Source organism: Mesitornis unicolor, unplaced genomic scaffold, assembly GCF_000695765.1.
Source record: "Mesitornis unicolor isolate BGI_N332 unplaced genomic scaffold, ASM69576v1 scaffold50487, whole genome shotgun sequence".
NCBI classification, from domain to species: domain Eukaryota; kingdom Metazoa; phylum Chordata; class Aves; order Mesitornithiformes; family Mesitornithidae; genus Mesitornis; species Mesitornis unicolor.
The window spans coordinates 40528-62573 of record NW_010199386.1 but is presented as its reverse complement, the minus strand read 5'-3'; the positions used below and the strand labels follow the sequence as shown (position 1 = coordinate 62573).

The 22046-nt window shown below is 39.7% G+C and overlaps 1 protein-coding gene across 1 annotated transcript in view; it reads right to left on the bottom strand.

Moving 5' to 3' along the window:
- The window catches only part of LOC104544526 (myosin light chain kinase, smooth muscle), a gene marked incomplete at its 3' end in the record, with an annotated part of 105792 nt that overhangs the window by 55996 nt on the left and 27750 nt on the right, over positions 1–22046 (bottom strand). The window contains exons 3-10 of the mRNA XM_010189425.1: positions 21851–21899; positions 19570–19735; positions 16035–16200; positions 13179–13215; positions 11783–12360; positions 8657–8860; positions 7351–7485; positions 1616–1768 (exon numbers count right to left, since the gene is read on the bottom strand). Of these exons, the coding sequence (XP_010187727.1) occupies positions 1616–1768; positions 7351–7485; positions 8657–8860; positions 11783–12360; positions 13179–13215; positions 16035–16200; positions 19570–19735; positions 21851–21899 (1488 nt within the window). The remainder of the gene's footprint in view (positions 1–1615; positions 1769–7350; positions 7486–8656; positions 8861–11782; positions 12361–13178; positions 13216–16034; positions 16201–19569; positions 19736–21850; positions 21900–22046) is intronic.

Sequence of the window (22046 nt, the reverse complement as noted above, 5' to 3'; positions counted from 1 at the left end):
GACTCGATCAGTATTGCTCCAGTGTTAGCATTGTGTGTCAACCCTAAAATAACTCAGAAATGGTTAGTAAGAGAGGGGCTGTCTTTTTGGTTTCTGTGTCCCAGTGAAGAATCAGCAGGTCCCACGGCAAAGGCAGCTCCCTTGAGGTGCAGTGCTCTTGATTGGCCCTAACCTAATGCAGATGAAATGCTTCAGAGAAATTATAAATGACAGCTTTGAGAACAGATTAGTTTCAGGCTTATTTTAAATCAGTGTTTTCCAACTTTTTTTCAGGGTGGGGGTGGGAAGAGAGGGAGGGTGAGGAGAAGAAAACTGCATTTCCAATTCAGTCATCAAGAAATTAAGTCATAGGTTTATCAGAATTACTTTGTTTTCATTCTAAGCTTGTCTAGGGTTTTAAGTGGATTTGTACAGACAGAATAGGGGCAGGCAAATCACTGAGGTGCTGCAGGCAAACACCACAGAACACTGGCAAACCAAGACAAATCTTGGGATCCCAGGGATCAGGGTATGTTTCCCACCAAGATGCAGATACAAATTTGGGGCAGGTATTATTTGATCCTACACAAATGAAACAGTTCCCTTGGCATCTGTCACTCAGCAGTCTGTTGGGCAGGCAGTGCCAAACTGCTATAATTTTGGGAAAAAATTATTTGCAGATGGCAAAAACCAAACACAGGCTTTATTGTAGGGGGGGGATCTGAGTGAAGGGGATTTTAGAGAGAGGGGGCTTATCATCTGCAGCCATAAAACACAAAAACTGCATAAATTGATGCCAGGTTAGATTATAAGAATAAAGACCATAATGCTAATTGATGCTACCTCACTGTTCAATTTACCCATGGGTTTCTGTCATCTCTTGTTTTCTTTGCGATCTCTGGTCTTTTAGACCGTGTTTGTTCAGATCCCATGCAGAATTATAGCATTCAAGGACAAATCAGCTATGTCAAATCAGCACTGAGGGTATCAGGTTTGTTATATTTGCAAAGAGGGTGTTCTCAGATTTCAGAAGCAACAGATCACCTCAATTGCTTACTACAACCTTCTTCTGGTACTTTCACTACCAAAACTCTGCTTATTTAGAGATATACTGCTCCCAGTTAACTGATACATAACTCTTCAGAATTCTCTCTGGTAAATCCTGGTAGCAGAACAAGAACACCGGTGTTTTCTATCATAATCGCAATCCCTGGCACTGGTCTCTGTGCCCTGCCGTTCAAGAGAAAGCAGTAGCATCTGCCTCCTCACCGTAACAGTTTCTGCCTCGTGGGTGATGCTGTTGGTACAGCACTCATCTTTCTTTCAGCAGTGACAGTCCTTTCCTACACATTTTCCTACCTCTTCCAAAATGTAGCCTCACTGCTCTATACCACACTAAGCCCTTCTTGGTCAGGTCAGAGCATTAATAACTTTTTCTGAAACATGCGTATTACTTTACATTTCACAGTCCACTTAAGTTCCACACACCACCAAGGGAGAGAAAATGTACCCAGCTCACAGCAGCTTAGAAAGAACATGGAATGCACTTACAACAACCTCTGTTAAGGATCCAAGGGGTTTTTTTAATATTACAGCTGATATTGTTGCAGTAATCACAACAGGCTGAGACATTCACCTTTGACTGTGACCTGAGCACTGCAAGATGCCTGTCCCATGTTGTTTTCAGCCAGACAGGTATAAATGCCATCATCTTCTGGTAGGGCGTCTTGGACAGTCAATTTTGCAACTCCATCTTCAAAAGTGGAATGTGCATACTGAATTGGTTGGTCTGCCAACAGAAAGGAAGAGAACTGTCTTAATACATCGGCCACAAGTTTCAAAAACACCTCCTGTTTTCAGTGAAATCTGGATGCCTAACACCGGCCAGTACTAAGTTAGAGTGCAGTGCCAAATCCCACTCTCTGGTGCACAGCCTCTGCTCTCTGGTGACTAGAGACAGCAGCATCTCCAGCACAAAGCAGAATATGGTTGTCAGACATATCTCACCCTTAGGTTCACTGGGTACTCCTTTGAGTAACAGCAAGAAGAGAAAGGTTTATCTTTGTATTTTGAACAAATTCTCTTTCAGATAGACATGTCCTGTGTGTTTGCTTAAGACATTGCCTCCATCTTGTATTTTGCCTGAAACTAGATATCAGTGTTATTGTCTAGATGCGCAAAACCTGTTGGCATGGAGAAGCACTTGAAGTCTTCCATCAAGTACTTTGTCATCAAAAACATTGCAAGAGAGACAGCAAAATCTACCATAGAGCCAAGAGGCTGATTTATACAGGCAGCCAGTCTACATTACAGTATGTGTAGTGTGGTAACAGGCAGGTGCAGTCTGATCTGTGGTGACGTGACTATTAAAGAAGTTAATTTTAAGAAACTGGTTCTCTGAATTGGTTTGGAACATGCTTAAATGTTAGTGCAGACTGGTTAAAGTTGCCTTTCTATTGTTTCAGGAACTGCCATCAATCTAAGTCTTACTTTCTGAAATGCTTCTGCAATCTGTTTTCCCAATATTAAATAGTTTCCACTACTGACTCATCATTGGTTGCCATCCCAGTGTATGCAGTGCTTAAGAGGGCCTGATATTTGTGCATAAACATTATGCTGTGAAAAGAAATTAATTTTAAAAGATTAGGACAAAAGCTCTGAGGTTTCTAAGAACCAGCACTGCACTATGAGCAAGTTAAATTAAATGATGGGACAAATTTTTCTCTCATCTCTGATTTTAAAGACTAGCAAACTCAGAAGGCAGTCATTATCTGTCTGTCTGCATACAAAGTTTCATTCTGCTATACATATATGTGCCAAAATCAGCATGATCCAATACTGAGATATATTATAAATTGTGGTAATTATCTTGTTCCCTTACTTGCCTTAGAAGTCATCTGTTTGTTAAGCTCGCAAATTTGCTACCGCATGAAAAACTGGGGTGAACACTGAATTAACTGCCCAGGAGATTACCATTTTAGAAGAAACTCTCTCTACCTTCACGGGTCACATGTTCTCATGACTGGCTTCTTTGAGCTCCTTTTCACTCACTCACTCACAAACTGTTCTAACTATTAGGTCCAATCACATATTTTTTGCATGCAGGAGTAATACTACATTCAAATACGTACATGTGGAGCTGAAGCCCAAGCAAACAAAACTTTCTGTAGGAGGACACAGGGCACTGAGCAGCCTTCCTGGTCTGACTGTAGAATACCTGACCTGACAGGGATCCTGTCTAGGATTCTGACATTGAAACTATTAGTGGTGCCTAACGACACTAGGATGATAACCATATCAGAAACACGCTCAGGATAAAAGCTGCATCATCAAAAACAGAACAGTGAATTTTTATTTCTGTTGTAAATAAGCAAATTTATAGGGTAAGTGTTCTAGATGGGAAATTTGGTCTTCATCCTCAAACTTTGTCTTCTTTTTCACTCCATCTCCCAACAAAACTGACTGTTTTTAGCACTATTCCCAGAACATTGAATTCACTTGCAGAACAGCCTTTTCATCAGACCCCAGAAAATAAATGTAAGTATAGCAGCCCTGAGGAATAACCTCCAGCAAGATTCTAAGTTATGTCCATTGTACTTATATTTTGATCTAATAAAAACAACTCTCCCAGTAGTGAAATGTTCCCTTCTCCAGAGGCAGAACAGTCAAATTTCCATGACAGCTTGGCAGCAGGAACAATAACAAAAAATACCTTTCCACTGGCATGTTATGCCAGAAGAAAGGAAATTTTCCCCTGGCCCATTTATCAAAAGCTTTCTGGACAGATCAGAAAGCTATCCTAAAACCAAACACTACTCAGAGAATTGTTATGCTAAAGTCATCGTCATATTGTTTTTAAATTCAGCAGAAAGAGATTCAATTCAACACTGGGGGAAAAAAAAACCCAAATCAAAACGCAGAGAATGCAATATGAAAAGGAAGATATTTAAAACACAGTCATACAGGCCTTATTCCTGCAGTTTAAAAAGAAGTTACCAATAAAGTATTTAAAGAAGTGTTTAAAGTGTTTAAAGAAGCTAAAGTTAAATACTAAAGTATGTCACAGAGAGCATGTGCAACAAGTTCTTTATAAGGATTTGGCGAGGCCAGAACTAAACCACAAGGAGTGCACTGTTGGGGAATTTGCCAGTAAATTAGTGAAAATTCAGAAAGAAACTTAAAATAAAGGGCAGAGTGAGAGTAACAGGAAAAAATAAACATCTTGAAAAAGTTGGAAAAAAGCTTTAAATTGTTAAAATAGGGAAAAAGTGTAAGAAAGAAACTGAAGATGGCAGTGCTGCAGAGAAGCGTAAGAGCTCAAATAAAATCCATAGTTCAGTCAGGTAGCTCTTATTTGTGCAGTCTCCACAAATACGAAAAAACTACTCATCATCACAGATGCTAAGAAGTAATTCTAGACAATGCACAGCAAACAACAGCTGTTTTTTGTCTTGGTCGACCTGAAAGAGAGGTCCATCTATATAATGGCTTGGAAAATGTTTTAAATTCATACGTAGCCATAGCTGGCAAAAAATGCCCAACATCTGAAGCAGTAGTTGCATGTAACATCGCACAAGAAGTAATTGGAAGTCTTTTAGTGCTCAGGTGGTGTGGATTTCTGGGAGATCGCAGGAAGGCAGATTGGACATCATACAGGCTGTTCAGTATCAAGGGCTGGCCAGCCTAGGAGTGAGACTGTTCTGCTTTTTTCCTACCGTTTTTGTTTGTTTGTTTCTCAAAGCAGCCTTCTGTTCATGTTTCTCACGATTTGTTAACTTGGTCTTTACATCCATTATTTCATCAAGATGTACACACTTTTTCACTACTCTTTTCAAAAATTAATTCTAGTTTGTTATCATTGTCATGCTTGGGAGACATTTCACATTTGATGTTTTCTCGTTAACTTTATACATCCTGTCACATATGATTTTTATGTCTACGGAGTTCTGCAAAATTCCTATATTTTGAACAGAAGTGTGATTTCTCTCAGTGGACTGCTTTTTTCTGTGCCACAGCCTATCAGTTGTGAACTTAAAAAGCTTTATATTCCAAGCATGGACAGCAGATTGTAACATATCTTTCTAAAAAACAAAGTAAGTCTGCCTGCCTCAAATTATATACTGTGAATATACAGTTTTCTTCATATGACCAGTTAATGAAAAAGAGTCCATCATGTCATTTTGCCAGAAGCATTGTTATGTCTGTTTGGAGCAATATTTCAGGACCAGAAACACAACTTTCTCCTTTATTTGGTAATGGTTATAAACACGAGAAGTTTGTAGTATCTAGCTAGCTCGACAGGAAGGAAGTGTTCACATTCAAATGGATATCACAATACCCATTTTGATTCTTAGGTAAAATAATGACCCTAGGAATGTACATGGAATTATCAGCATTAAACTACTGTTTATAATCCATTCAAGTCTGTACAAAAATGCTATATAAACAGTTCTGTATCACAATGAGATGCAAGACAGAAAAGCATTAAACTGTAGTGGCATGTTTTAGGAGTCTGGAATGAAAGTAGTGGGTTATGTCTTTAGAATAATATATGATGTCCCTAATTTTTATTACTATGATAGTTTCTTGTGCTTCTGTTACTCAGACTCACCACTGCCTTTTGGCTTAAAAGCAGAGTTAACACACTGGCTTTCACTTACAGAACCGTACTGGTTTGAACTCCTGCTATCTGAAAAAAACCCCACCTGCTTGGGGCTCCTTGTGATATTGATCCAATTGCACTTGGAAGCTTGGATGCAATGTAACATGGTTATACCCAAACCAGGGCAGACCCTTGAGATTAGTGAGAAGAAAGGTCAATGCAGAACAAACATCCTGAAAAAAAGGCAGAGGGGCACAGTGCATACTAGAGGCCTGCAGAAACATGTTGCTTATGGATCTCTAGGCTGTATTTTTGAGGAGACAACGGCTTTCTGGTTAGCAAAGCAGAGCATGGTTGCATCAATGAAGATGCTGTATCTATGCCTGGTGAACTGTAATACAGAAAGTCATTGGAGACAGGAAAATGCTCTGTAGACAACTGGGTATAACCACATCATTCAATGCCTAAGGGAACTCTTTGTGAACAGGCATATCCTTGAAACATGAAGATTAAATGACTGAGCCTCTGGGTCAGAGTTGCTCCTTCTGTGCTGCAAGACATGATTCTTGCATAGCAAAACAGCGATTCTACTCATGTCTGCAAAGGAGGAACTGCAGAGTAGCCTTCAAACAGAGAAACAAATTATTTCCAAAGGGACAGTGTCAGAGCCTTTACTCACATGTTTCATACTGTAAATAAAGTGGTGGCCTTTCTATTCTACACATGGAGCTATTGGGAAGGGGAACAGACCAGGCTGTGGGAACATACTCCTCTCAAGGTCATGGTTCCTTTTTCCTGTCACCTTTTTGAGTTATCCCTTTTACTCTGAATAGCTAAAGAAAAACAGAGATCATATGCAAATAATTAATTTTAAAACAATCCTGGAGAAAACATCTTTATGGCAAAATACACTATCTTTTGTCTTTAAATCACACACACCATATGCACACAAAGATAGATAGCCTGAGTGTGTCTGCAAAAAATCAATTGCACTTCAGGAGTAACAGAGGTGATCAGGGGTTAAGCTGAATTAATCTGGCTAGTGTTTAATAGATATGGCTCTAAATGGAAAGAGCCTTTAGTCACAGCATGTAGTTCCTGGATCTCTGAAATCATTTGGAATCTAAGCAAAACACTGATGTTTTATCCCAATCCCAACATTAAGAGGGGACCGTTAAGGAAAACTGCATGTTCAATTGTTTAATCAAAGCAGGGTAGGAGACTATACAGTCTGATGAAAGTAAAAAATAATTTAATTATCCTCCTTTTTTACTCAGCTTTGGCCAAGCGTTACAATTTCAATCAGCTGATGGAAGGGTGGAATTGGGCCTGGGTTTCCTTCCTACTGTAAAGAGTGATATACTGCACTTATTTTGCTTAGAATTTATTACCCCTGCAGGATCAGAATGCCAACCGCTCAGAGCAGAGGTTAGTGCCAAAGGAGATGGGGTAGCACAGGATTCAGCATACTACAGCAACACAGACTTGCAGCCTGGTGAAAAGCTGTGTTTAAGGAAACCAATCTGCATGCAACCTTGTCACCAGAGCCCCCTGCTGGACACACTGGCAAAACGCAGTAAGACAGAAAACAAGAAAACCACCCTTGTGTACATATTATGCGCATAGAAACAGATTTTCTTCAAGTATTCTAGTAGATTGTACTATGGTGATTTGGCGTGCTTTGTGCAGCATTCACAGCGTTGCTATGCATGCATCAGAGGGGAGTTTGTGACTGTGGATGTGTCTGTGCAGAGCAGGGGATTCCTTACCATTGAGAAGCCACGTGAGCTGAGGCACAGGTACACCTCCTACACAGCACTGCAGCACAAAGTCTTGCCCTTCACTCACAGTGCATCCTTTCAAGACACTGGAAAAGCACGGAGCAACCTCTTGAACTTTAAGCCCTTTAAAACCAAAATGAAAACAGTTCCTTTAACCCAAATTGACAATATTATCTTTACTGCTCAATGACTTTTCTAGTTATGCTTAGGTGACGTGGCTAAGCTGAGAGATTCATCCCATGCAAATAAGCAAAAAAAAAAAATTAAATCCATGGTGAAATGTTTTATTGGGAAATAGAAACTGTTTTGACCAATGGACTGGTATAAAGAAGGGGTTCTTCTATGATCTACAAGGCAGGCATGGCCAGCCCTCAAGCTCTATCTTAGATGGTGGGTTTCTATGCCAGAGTCCACCATTTGCACTAGAATTGTATGCAACATATTACCAGAGAGCTCAGTGCAAAGAACAGGAAGGATAATTCTTCCCTCCTCTTGTCTGTCTTCTCCCAATCCCTCTCCCAAATTTCCCCTGGCTGGCAGTGAAACAGGGTTAAGGATGGAGTTTACAGGTCTCTCATGAGACAGAAAGAGAGTATCTTGTGTATCCTGGTTTAACCTCAGGCACAGCAAATAGAGAAATGTTGAATAAACACGATCATAGCTCCAGGACAAAACCTAAACCCAGGTGAAAAGATTAGAATTGAGGACAGGATTTGCTAAGAGGCCAAAAAATCTTTCAACCAGACCAATTAGACAGCACCTTAAAGCTCAAAATAATTTGTCACTGGGAATTATACTTGAATTTAGCAGAATGCAATTCTCATTCCTTCGCTTTTCTTCTTACTGGCTTTACTGCACAGGACTGGTTTGTGCTCGCAAAACATTGCAGATATGCAGTGTCCTATAGAAATGCAAATCAACTCCAAAACAGAGAGAGGGGAAACCCCAAAGCTCCTCTACTGTTGTCCCAGAACAACAGTAATATCTTCAGCAACCCATATCAAATACAAGGATTAATAGAAGATCTCACTGGAAAATAGGCTTCCCTGTATACAAAACATTCACTGAGATAGCCTTAGCTATGCAGACAACAAAAACAAAAGGTCAGAAGGGAAACTGATGCAGAAAGTGGCTTGCCATCTATCCTACATCACATTATTAACAGAACTAGGAATCAGAATTAACCTGCATTGAGAAGCCTGAACAGAAATTTTGCAGTTAACACCCTCTGACAGCTTAGAAAAGCCCAACCAGAGTTTTCAAAATGCAGATGATATCACAAGAACATACTTACTTCTGACAGTTAATAACCAGCTGGTAGAAATCCGGCCTTTGGGGTTGAAAGCTGCACAGTTGTAAGATCCAGTGTCCCCCAAGCAGGCTTTCTTTAACCATAGGCAATGAATTCCATCTTCTTCATATATCTGGACATCTTCTCCAGCTTTAATAGGTTCGCCCTCTTTGAACCACTCCACATCTGGTTTTGGTTTCCCTGAAACTAGACAACCAGGTATTTGAATTTTTATGAACTGGCATTCCCCTTAGTGTAATTCCATTATTTGCTTTAGTGTCAATTAGGTTTTATTCACACATACACAATTATATAAACTTTGATGAGCAAGTAATACACAAAAACTATCTTCAAAAAGACAGTTTGATGTTTCTGATCTTCCAAAATCTCTTGGCTAGTCCATCTTTTAAAATAACAAATATTTGGTAACTTGACAATATCCAAGCGTTTCTATCAAAATATAGACTATATTTCTATGTTCTATCTGAATATTGTTCCTCTAAAAGTTGCAGACAAAACTGATGTGATGAGTTATTAGAGGAGAAAGAAAGAAATTTCTTCGCACTCCTTCCTACACTGCTAAATTGGTTTCTCTGAGCACCTAGCAGTACTTTGCAATCCACGGTACCTACCGCTGAGGTTGTTTATTCTGGGACTGTTCAGCCTGGAGAAGAGAAGGCTTGAAGAGGATCTGATCAAGGTATATAAACATCTGAAGGGAGGGTGTAAAGAAGATGGAGCCAGGCTCTTTTCAGTGGTGCCCAGTGATAGGACCAGAGACAATGAACACAAACTGAAGCACTGGAGTTCTGTCTGAGCATAAACACCTTACTGTGAGTGTTACTAAGCACTGGCACAGGTTGCCTAGAGAGGCTGTGGTCTCTCTCTCCCTGGAGATACTCAAAAGCCACCTCGACATAGTCCTGGACAACCTGCTTTAGGTGACTCTGCATGAGCAGGGGTGTTGAAGCAGATGAGCTCCAAAGGTCCATTCTGGCCTCAAACATTCTGTGATTCTGTAATTTTTTCCAGACTAGGGTCCAGGTGTATGCAAGGCAGGCAGCTTTCTAGGCCAGTAAACTTTCAGGGAGCAGAAGCAAAACAGCCGTGGCTTCACTGCCTGCTTTGCCTGTGTCAGAGCTCTAGAAAACCAGATTTGGCTCCTTGTAGTGCCGAGAAAGGTCTAGGTTTCATGGGGCAGTTGCTATGATGAGCAAAGAGGAGAGATTAGGAAAGAATGCCAGAAAAGGTCACCCACCACATACTTCTCTTATTTTCAGCAAACACAGCCCTCTGGAGCTTCCACCTTGCTAATGCTCCTTCCCAGTTCTGCCCACTTTATTAAAGCAAGAGTGCTCAGTCCTGAAGGAAGGTACAGACAGCAAATGATGGCAGGAATATCCACAACAAAGACATATGATATACTGCAGGGAAACCCTTCTGAACAGAGGTGAAAGAGGAACTCTTAGCTAGAAGCAGGACCCCATCCGATACAAGTGACTAGAAATAGGAAAACAAGGAATTACTTCTTTTTGGAAAAAAAAATAAATAAAAGAAGAAAAAAAAGATAAAAAGCAGTCCCTAAATCCAGCTCCAAATCCATAAAAAAATAGGAAGGGAGCAGGTTACCATTACATCCGCAAATGGGTATGCCCATTGCATATATTGGAAAGCACAAAATGCCCTTTTTTGTGATTTCTCTCCACTAGAATCTAGAAGCTATTATTCAGAAAAGATTCACTTTCCTGCTCAGCAGAGAAAGAGCACATTGAAATCTACAGTCAATTAGTGAAGAACAGTGGAGATGGGAGAACCTGGATGCTCTGTAGTAACCATACAGGTGCAGAAGCACTCTGAGCTGACAGCCTGGCACGTAGAAGCCTCCTGAAGGGTGTAATAGCATTTCCATTGTCCACTGCGCCCAAGGAGCAAAGGTGCCTGAGAAAGCAACCCTGGTTAACCTTTGCAGAGAGGATTCTTAGGGAAGAGTTTCTTGGACTACTTATTGAAGTACAATAAGGAAGTTCCACAGTAACTTCCCTACAGACACCTTGCCTTTCCATGTAAGAGTTTGTGCATTGGGCCCAAAGCCAAATGAAAAGGCATTCACTGGCTTCAATAAGAACAGAATGATCTCCTTGGTTTCTGTACAATATGGACTACATTTCCCTACCAACAGGATCACAAATTAGTTAAACACTGAGAAGCTTTTGAGATGCTCTGATGGAAAGCAATCCATGTTCTTAGTAATTATATACATGAAAAATAAATTATTCAAAAGGTGACAGGATCTTTGGAATATTTTCTTCCCTCCTTGCTCTCTGGGCTTGTGATATAAATTGTATTCTTTACTCATGAGGCAAGAGCTATCAAGAAATTAAATAAATTACCCCAGCTTTGCTGTCATTTTTTTTCCTCCAGAGACATAAAAACCAATTTCTCTCTCACTTGTGGGAATGCTTAAAAGTGTGAATGTTATTTTAGAAAATAGCAGAAAAAATGCTTCAAAATTATTTTCTAATATAGTTGTAATAAAAAGAAAAGAAGTGTTCCAAATCTACTCCCTTGCTTAAACAAAATGCAGCTCTCATTACTCTTCTGAGAGGTTAAAACCCGGTCAAATTCTATAGAGCAAACCTTAAACTTCTCTTTTAATTCTGACTTTATAATTTCAGCCGTTAGGAAGCACTCAGATCAGTACTGAGATGACCAAATATGAGGGGTAAGAGCAGTTGCCGCAAGGGAAATGCAGTGATTGTTTGTAGTTTCTTATCTGATCATTTCTTTGGCTTAAGGGCAATATAATTAACTACAGTTCTGGAAAGCATACCATCCATTTTTTCTCTTGCACCCTCATATAAGAGGCCCTAAAACTACCTCCTAGAAAAAACAGCACTGATGACATCTGGCGAAACCCCAGATGAGAGAAGGGACAGACACTATGGTATGGAATTATTTGAAAATTTTGTTGAGAAGAGTATTGTGGAAACAGCATGAGATTCTGCATCTATTTCCAAAATGCTTTAGGTGGAGGACAACTTGCAATGAAAAAGGAATTGCTTCCCCAATTCCACACACAGAAGAGGAGCTTGACTAACCCCAAAGCTCTGATAACCTTCATCCCTTTACCTTTGCTCTTGAATTTTATCTCCTGGCCTTCTGATGCTTCCAGACTCTGTGGACGGCTCTCAAACTGAGGGGGAACTCCCAGAGGCTCCCTCTTCTCCTCCAGTACAGCATTCTGGGCTTCACATCTGTTTTCTGCATCTCTGCTCCTTGGACTGACTTGCCCTGTCAGAGATGGGGTCTGTTGAGCTGACATGAGGGACTGCACAGCTCTTTTCCTGTCTTCACCCTGTCTGATAAAAGTGGCCTGGGGTTCTGCCTTTGCTTCTGGTTGCAGTTTGACAGCTTGTAGTGTGATGGTGCTTGAAGTTTTCTGCAAGACCTGAGATCCCTTTTTTCCTTCTTTAAGTTCTTGAGGAGACACTGCATTGCCTTCTTGGTGCTGCTCCTGCTTACTGTCTTTGGCTTCTCTGGTGATGTAGAAGGTCTCTTTCTTTGCTGAAACGACGTCTTTGGTTTCAACCACCATGTGTTCAGTGCTGCTGGATTTTATCTCCTTAGCAAAACCATTGCTAGTTGCCTGCTTGAATTCTGAATTTTCAAAGGCTTTAACAGCAAGTGTTGTTGGTTTTGATGGTATGCTGAAGAAAAACAGTAAGTTTACAGATATATGACACTGTACAAAGACATTATTATTATTATTATTATTATTATTATTATTATTATTATTATTATTATTATTGCAAAGGCCTTTAGTTTCCTTTGCACAGATTGAGACACATGGATGAAAGAGAAGTGAAAATCTTCATAAAATGTGATCAGTGCTCAGACACTGTCTCAAATGAGGAGTTTTTGGATACAAATCCACTGCTCAGGTTCTAACATGTTTAGTGAGTCAGACACTAACCTCACACACAGTGCTTTAGATACAGAGCAATTACATGATACCCTAGAATGACCATGAAGTAACACTGCTTCATGCTTTAATAAATGGAGGCCACATATAATTAGAGCTCCAAACACCACATAAAATAGTTCCCTAAAGGCAGAATTCAACATAGTTGAAATATGGGGAGTAATTTCCAGCCCAGCTCTGTTTAGCTATACTTAGAGCCACCAACTTATTCTCTCAGGGAGATTCATGGTATTTATTGTGGTACTTTCTTCAGCCAGAGTTAAATGTGAGCATAAAGCCATCTAAATTTTGCTCTCCTGAACCAGACCAGAATTCTGTATTTCATAGTGCTGCCAACAGTTCTACCAAGTCTTCTGTAGGAGTCTACCAGGATAGCTGAATTTGGCAGTAAAATAGAATCTCATTACAAGTAAACATTTTCTAACTTCCAAATACAGACTGACTCAAAGATTTATCACTTTATGAGGAAGGCCCATGCAGTAAGTGTCAAAATTAGTGCACTGCAATTAAATATTCTGAGAAAGTACTCCAGTAAAAACATACCATGGTGGCTGAGTGTAAGTTTCAGTCTTATCTGGACCTGCAATAGAAAAAGAAAAAGCAGGTAACTCATACATACAATACTGTACACAATTCCATAAATCTGAAAGATTTTAAGCAAAGAATACACTTAGAAACCTTTACTCTTCATATTTTCAATCTATCAAAGTCAAGATTTACTATCACCACACCTAGCATTTAAAATGGACAACAGCAAGCTGCTCAGCTGAAACACAAAGAGGTCTTGGTCCATTCTGACACATTGCTGGGTCATCTAAGTTCTCCAGTCCCTTGAGAACTAAAGGTTCTGTGAGCTTCAGAGGCTCCTTGTTGGGGGAGAGAAGTAAGGAAGAGATTCCAACTGGGAAGCAGCTCTTTAAATCTTATAGAAACTCCCCAGAGCTTGTAGAAGTGGAGAAAGACAAACCATCAGTACTAAATCTGAGCATTCCCACAGTGAAACTGCAGCTGTCCTCTGGCTAAAATACAAAACCAAAATAAGAGTAGTAAAATCTCCCAAACCCTGAGCCAACCTGTAAACTTTTACCAACTTGTTTACTTTGTAGCAAGTATTATCATGTTTAACATGAATAACACAAATGCTAATATACTACATTTCTTCACACCACCACTGAGAAATATGGGAACATGGCTGAGCTATATTGATTTGCCAAGGTACCTCATCAGCTGCATTGATAGAACTGAGCACATATTTGCCCACAGTCAGTCTCTTAGCTCATATCTATATAAACCTCCGTGCATTCTCCCTAACCTTGACAATATTTGTTTCTACTGGGAGTGGCACGAGATAACACATAGTTAGGAGGAGAGATATTCCACTCCAGATCAAGTACCAATCACCTCTCTCCACCTTTCCGTAGTTAACACTACAGGATGCAGCTTGTTTTCTCCTTGTTGAATCAAAGTTGCATCTATGCTGATGTCAGCTGTGAAACGAGAAACTACAGTAAAAAGATATGTAATAATGAATTTGTAAGATAATTAATTTTGCAAGTCATCAACAAATACTCCATAAAAATGATTTCAGTGTCTTTGCCTCAGGGAAAAGACAAAAATGTGTGATGGATGATACTCTGATTTCCACTGTGCTTTGCAAGTAAAAATCCACGTCCAAATGTTTGGACGTGCTGCACCATTCAGAGTGACCAAAAGAATCTATTTTCACACTCACAAAAGTTGCAGTGAGAGAGGGAAATAACCCATTGACCTCACTTCAATAAACCTGTCAATAAACAGTAACAGAAATTCTTCACATAAAAATTAAAGCTGAAAAGAGACCAGATAAATGCAGCAAAGGAAACTGAATAACTACTGACTGCAGACAAGACAATACCATGTAACACTATAAATTAAAGGAACATTATCCCCCTCCCTCTCCACTTCCCATTATGGGAACTTGGGTTAAAAAAAAGTAGCTCTTGGAAGAAGATTATCTATATATGAGATTGCATGGATTGAAAAGAAAATGTAGTAATTGTGAGCCACCTGATTGTCTGCTTGTATATTGCAGTAACTCTTATGACCTGATTTAATTGATAATGAAAGAATTAGGTATTATATATTGTGGTTAGGTAAGTGGAATCATCCGATTAGTCAAGTACATTGCAAGAGAGTGCCCTTTTTACTGACCTGTACTAATCCAAGAAAGAATGCTCACATTATTCAGAGATGTGATCAGCATCTGAAGCAAACATACACCACAACTGACTTTGTGACCCCAGTTCCGCATCATCTCTCAAGGCAGATGTACCCATTACACAAGAGAAAGCTCACCACTTCAGGGAGAGCAAGTAAGGATCAAGTTTCATGTTTAAAAAAAGGCTTACAGAACAAAATGGCCCTTTCTATAAAACATCAGTCGAATAGGCAACCTGTAGAAGCTCCTTCTACAATGGCTTCATCGGATTGGAACATATAGACAAAAAGTACAGCTTTAAGTGGTAAAGGCGAGTTGTGGTTCTGAGGACTCCAAATGCAAATCCTCTTGTTATTTATATTCTTAATATCTTACAGAGTGACAGCATTGATGTGAACCTAAAAATCTTGCATAAAATAAATCACTGCCAGGTGTGTATGTAACCCACTGATCTTATGACTGCAGCTGAAGCCAGCAGCTGTTGATTTAATTCTTTAATTTGGTGACTGCTTACCCACTCACTGACAAAATTCTGCTTCAGTGTGGTTGCTGAAGGCTGCATGATTTTGAGGCTGATGCAAAGGGCACTCTAAACTGCACAATGAACTGTATATGGTAATGCATACATGGAACAGAACAACCTAAAGTAGTTATACAAAGATATTTATTCCTTTTAACACCAGTGAAATAAGGCAGGGTTGGGAGTTGAGAAGCCTGAATTTTAATCTCACTTAGCTGTTTTTTCTCTCTTACAGTTTGGAATTATGGTCTTTTGCTTTACTTTCTTGCTTCTACAAATACAGATGCAATTTTGTATCCCAAAAGGGAGCTGGTATAAATGTGCATCTGGTGTTGGTACTCAACAAATACAAAACTGATTACTGATTATAATGACAAGTGCAAGGTTTCCATTCACTGAAATGAAAATCTATATTCAAAACATATGGAGGTCAAAATCACAGTAAAAGTGAAAAGTTGGTTTCAAAGAAAGTTATTACAAATCCTTTGGATGGCTTTTTTCCTACTGAACCAACACAGTGTTTTCAGCTGTAGCATGGTCCAAGCTATCACAGTATCATTTAATGAAGAGAAAGGAAGATAATGGGGAAAAGTCTATTCTTATACTGAGAACACAACCAAAGATATTTTAAAGGAACATCTGTGGTTCACTTGTGCTCTCTTCCGTGAACTCTTTGCTGTACCTTGAACAGTGAGCTCTGCAGACACAGATGCCTTCCCAGCGCTGTTTACCACTGTGCACGTGTAAATTCCTGAATCAGCAAGCTGAGCATTTTGGATTTCCAAGAATTGGATGCCTGTTTTCTCAAACATGTTGAAACGCTCATTTTGCTGCAGCTGAATATCACCCTGCAAATATATCAGAAGACACCATAAGACAGCTAGCTATTGGTAGAAGAAGAGGAGCAAGATATTTTTTGGTAAAATATCAGGTCAAAATGTCTTTCTCCTACCTTTTAGCCAAATTCCTTCTATGAATAATACTCAGACGGTATAAACAAAAACTGTGTCCAAAAGTGCTATAATTCATATCTGCAGGAGGCTGTTTTTCCCTGCATTTTGCCACCCACCCATCTCAATTTGGTTTTCACTTTTCATTATTTAGTATATCTACATTCCTAGAAAAACTGTCTTTTCACTGTATGTAGGCTCAAACCAGCTTTCTGTTCATGTTTGTTCCAGGAAGTCAAAAATCACACCTTTAAGCAAAAACTTCCAAGTTGGGGAATATTTTTCTGTCCCTCAATAGCTCCTTTATGCTGTATCACTTCAGAAACTGGAAAAAAATCTGCACAAGAGGACAATGGCCAGGTGGGGGGTGGCAGAAGGCACACGGCACACATTAAGAGAGGCACTGCTGCAACATAGCTCCTTTGCAGTGCTACACTGGAGTTAAACCAAAAGCTATGGCTTTGAGGCAGGCAGAAATGCAACTATGCTCTCTGTTACATAGATTAGATGGTCAGAATAACAATTTTTGCCTTTAAATTCTGGGAAATAATTGACCAAGACCTCATCTGTGAGCAAATCAGTGGTTTTGTACCAGCCATTAAAGAGGAGTCCCTTGCTCTCAGGCACTACAGCTTTTCCTATCCTAAGTCTGGGAAGCAAAATTGTACAAATCTACAATTTGTAGGGCTTTGGTCAGCAAACATTTGGGAAACACTACAGCATTTTCAGACACTGTCATTCCTGAAGTCTCTATCAACTTATTGCTACCTAAGTGCTGTAAGTCCTATTTGAATAAAAAAAGCTAGTTCATGGCAGGGATTTGGTGGTGATACAGTAGAAGGTCTTGTTCTTTGCAACGTAACAAGAAAAGGGGAAAGAAAATAATAAGCAGAGTAAGACGTTTAAGCAAAAGCTTATTCATTAGTTCTGAAAAGCACAATTTCAGTTGTTTATAAAGCTTCCATGCTATATGGAATGTGGTCATGTGTTGGTTTTGCACTATCCAGATGTGATCCAACAGCCACGTAAGTTCATTTCCATGATGCTGAGGCAAAGTTGAAATACCCCCCACTCAGCAGGACCCTGCAGAGCCATCTGGACATGACCAGAAGCATTGAGGGCCTGAGTTTGTTTGCAGCTTGCCAAAGCACATGCGTGATTACCTGTTAATCCATGTCTTACAAACAGGGATGCAAAAATGTGCTTTGCAACAACAACCTGCTGATAAAACTCTGATAAAGAGCAACAACACATTTGCACTTTATAGAGTATGTGAATTATTGAAAGACAGCTTCATGGTGCTCAGAACAGGTGCTAACACAATATTATGAAAGCCTAAAGAAAACCAGTTTAGCCAGAAGTGATGGATTGAGGATAAATTCAAGAGTGTGCCGTGGGTGTCTGCAGGCCAGCAACGGTATGGCTACTGAACCTCTGAACAACACACCTGTGGTATTTTACAGAATAATATATGCAGACCTGCAACTGTTGAAATAGGTTTTTAAGGACATAACCATGAACAGAACTCACTGAGCTGCTAATAACAAGAGCTTTGCATACTTCATTCATTTGATCACACAATGAATGCGAGATAACAGAATGACACATTATAAAAGCTGACAATCAATAGCAAAATATATAATATAACCTCTAACAAACTGCAAAAACATGTATTAAGAAGTACCAAAGTGTAGATCCAAGCTTCTGGATTGCTAGTCCCTACTTGCTGTTTACCACACAGCCCTGAACAAAGAAAACCAAATGATAAATCCTGTTTTGCACTGATTTGCATGGCTGGAGAACCTGAGTGAATCTGGTAGGACTGGGAGCAGGCTGTTGTGGAGCAGCTGCTTTGCAGGCTGCTTAGAGAGCCAGCAGGCTCAAAAGGACAGAGGAAAGCTGGAGGGAGAAGCAGACTCTACAAGGAGCCACCAATTGAAGACTGAGATGTCTTAGTGAGTGCTTCTGCAGTAAGAGGCTGCTTGTTACCTGAGATGTACCCTGGCACTGTATTACAGACAATGAGGATAGGTCTGGAATAAAGCAGACGATGACTTGGAACCATTTCCCTGCACTATGAGAAGTTTTCTGGAGGTTTTTGTTCCCTTCTCCCAGAAAACCCCGAGACACCATAATAAAAGAAAAGCTCTGAGAAAAGCTTTTTCTTTTTACTATACATAACACAACTATCTGTTGAAGGCTGAAGGAGAGCAGGCTGTCAACAGAGCAGTGATATATTTGCTCTTCCAAATTAAAGACAGTAATTGTAATTCTCTAAAATACTAATAGTTCTGGTAAAAAATAGCATAATCAGTGTAATGTTTAATTATCATCTGAAAGCTCTCTCCTCACTAACAAAAAAAAGTGGTTGGAGATCTTGTGTATACTCAAAGGGGGCACTAAGACTTAAGTCTTCAAAGCTTTTTTAATAGTCTAATGAATTTTAAATATTGCTCATTTATAAAGCTTTTTTTGTAAATTAAAGTTGCTCACAATTCCCAATTTTAATGCAGATCTGAAGTTGACAGCTCAGGTCTCCTTTATGTCAGATACTTTTCTGCTACCACTGTTTTAGCAGAGGTCAGACTGAAACAGTTGAACTCTTGTTCATCTGATTAATTTTTTTTAATTTGCAAAAAAAAATTGTGCGTGCCAAAACTCGATCATATCTGTTAATTCCTAAACTGTTAATTTTATTTTCAATTTAATTCATTGGGGTTTTTTTGCAAACATCATCTTCATTCTAATATGCAGGTAAAACCCAATGTGAGTGATACAGAAAAGGCAGTTTATGACTGAGACACTGACACAGAACTTGGGAAATAGAGCTGTAATTTTCACAGCTGTGAGAGACTCTGTAACCAGAGTCAAAGCATTAAATGCCTGCAGACCTTCTCTATAAAACAGAGATGATGATAATGTTCACATTTCCCATCCTTTGTCTATTTCTCTCCTCTAGTTAGTAAGGTCTTTGGGCAAGTATGCTCCATACTCGCTAATTTTATACTGGAACCTGGATCTTGTTTGGTGCTTTCAGAGAATTTTTCTGTACAAGTATTTTCAACAATGACACAGATAAGGGAGAAGTTTATACGGAGAAGCAGCACTATTATCTTTAGCGAGTTCACTGAGTGTAAAAATGAGGAAGAATATGGCTCTCCGTGCATGTAAATTCTCAGCATGGTAATTTTCGGTGGCATGGGCATTTCATCCTTTCAAGTCACAAAATTTCAAAAGAGAAAGAAAACAATTTTTTTGAAATCATACCTTAAACCAAGTTACTTGAGGCTGAGGTCGTCCTGTTATTTTACATGAGAATTTGCCTGTTTGGCCTTCACGCACAACAACTCTATTGGGTTTTGTAGCAAACTTGGGTGGACTCTCTCCCCAGATGCTTGGCCTATGCTCCACAGACGGAACAGTAATTCTTCCCCTGGAAAGGCAAGTGACATCCTGGTTTGACAGAAAAACTGGAAGCTGGTGTGGTTAGAGCACAGTTCAGGAAGCAATTTAGACCATTGGTCTGCCAACAAGGGTATATAATTGGTGGTAACCAAGACTGTAGTTACACAATTATCTTTTTGGCTAATGGAAGAAATGGAAATGCTGGTCGTGACTGCTGTTGACTCCTCATGCAGCTGAACAGCACGATGCTACACACCCTCATCCAGCACACACATAACAGAACCTGGGAACATTTTCAGTTGCTTATAAGCAGAGCTGGGCAAGCCAAATAATAGGAAACACTGCGTGCATTTAGTTTTGCTGTTCCTTAATTGCCACCTAATAGATTACTTGTGCGTACTTGTTCACTGTTCACAGTGCTTTATCATGTGACATTTTTTGACACTGAATGCAATGACACAGTAATTTCTGATTTATGAATCAGCAACTTGCTTCTGCAACATTTCTGACATGCCCTAGTAAAGATTTTTGGTTTGGGGAAGGCTTCCATGTGAAGTCTCATTCACTACAATGTTTGCAAAGCAAACATGAAAAGGGCACAAAACCAAAGTACACCCACCCTGGGCAAATGTCTGTAATTCCCAGCTCTGCTTAAATGGATGGCACAGCTGGAAAATGACATGTGGAATGAAACTGGAGTGACATCAGTGTCTGCAGTCCAAAACCCTCAGTTACACAGCCATAAAACATCAGGCAGTATTATATCAAGAAAAAAAAAAGGTGCAACTTGGTCTGTTAATGTTAAAGGGAACACTCACACTCTTCTCTGAAGCACCGGTACAACAAAGACACGCATTAGCAGATGGCAGATGGTGATTTTACTTTTTCTTGGTAACCTTTAATTTCAAGCAAATTGAACCATTTTCAAGGCCTTCTTTTCCAGATGGCCTTTTACCACATGCAAGTAAGATGTGTCAATACCTCACCATTTGTACCAGGTGTCACATACTAACAGAGGCCGCATTGCCTTAGTCCAGGGTGCTGCCAAGACATGATGGTTGCCTTATAGGCAGCTTGAGGTTTCTGAGTAAGAGATGATACCATAATGAAAGAGTTTACATGGACAAGAGGACCAGCAAAAACTCTTGAGAGAGAAAAGTGACTGTAATATGCTAAAGTAGTTCTGCTTAAATTCAAGCTTCCTATAAAGAAATTAACTCAGCTGTCTTAATTAGGTCTGAGGCTTTTAAAACAGAGTCATTCACTTAATTGTAAATGGTTACTGAAGTGCAGAAAGTACTCTTCTGTGTGACAGCATAGATCACCCCATCAACCCATTCTTGCTAACAGTTACCCCAAACCTGAACAATTCTTTCTTCTGGACTACAATTTACCCACTGTGTTGTTTGGAAATCCTTAAATTAGATGTGAGAGGATGCTGATTTCAGTTGCTTTTATTTCTTACTAATGACTTTCAAAGCAATATTTGCTCTGGCTTTATAAAGAGACTGTCAGGTCACAGAGCAGAGACAAGAGGGTGCAATACTGCAGATACCAACACAATGTTCTGTTTTCAGCCAGATTAATTCCTATCACTATGAGGGAGCAGAAGCTGTTTCAAATTACTTATGTCTTCCTGACAGCCTCAATCATTTTACTAACACAGTGGCTCTCATAGTAGCTATTCTGCTTGAGATAAATGGAGATTTGAACTTAGAGAATTTGAATTCACAAATATCAAAGTGTTTGTTTTCAGATGTTGCTGTAGCTGGCACTGCTCTACCTGTGAAAGCCCAGACACTCTTGCTATCCCCATCTCACAAGTGTGAGAAGTCATGCCAAGCAGTTACTCTATTCCAATGCAATGCTGTGCCGAACCGAGCCTTTAACCACCAGGCTTTGCTTTCCTCCATTACCTATGATTCTTGCACAGGTAAGGAGCCATGAGGAATTACTGAGAACTGGACAAGAATCCAACTCTTTAGATTGGCCCTCAAAGTGAGTCAGAGCTAAAGACAAAATGCAAGAGGCACTTAAAATGTGGTGAAGTGGCTATTCTTTAGAAAGAGTAATTTTACTTGTTTTCCTACCAAAACACATTTAGATGTCTGTTAAACAATATCAAAGCCAGTGGATTTCTTACCCAAGGGTTTTGGCACTGGATGGCAGGCTGTATTTCTTCAAGGAGTTTCCTGTAAGCACAGGACAGAAAGGCAGGAAGTCAGAAGTCTTGTGAAGACCACTGCGAATTACAGAGACTCAAGACTATGCAAAATATGCACTTCTCCAAGTTTCAGACATAAAGGAGGAATGCAACACCTGCAGTATAAGGTTATGTC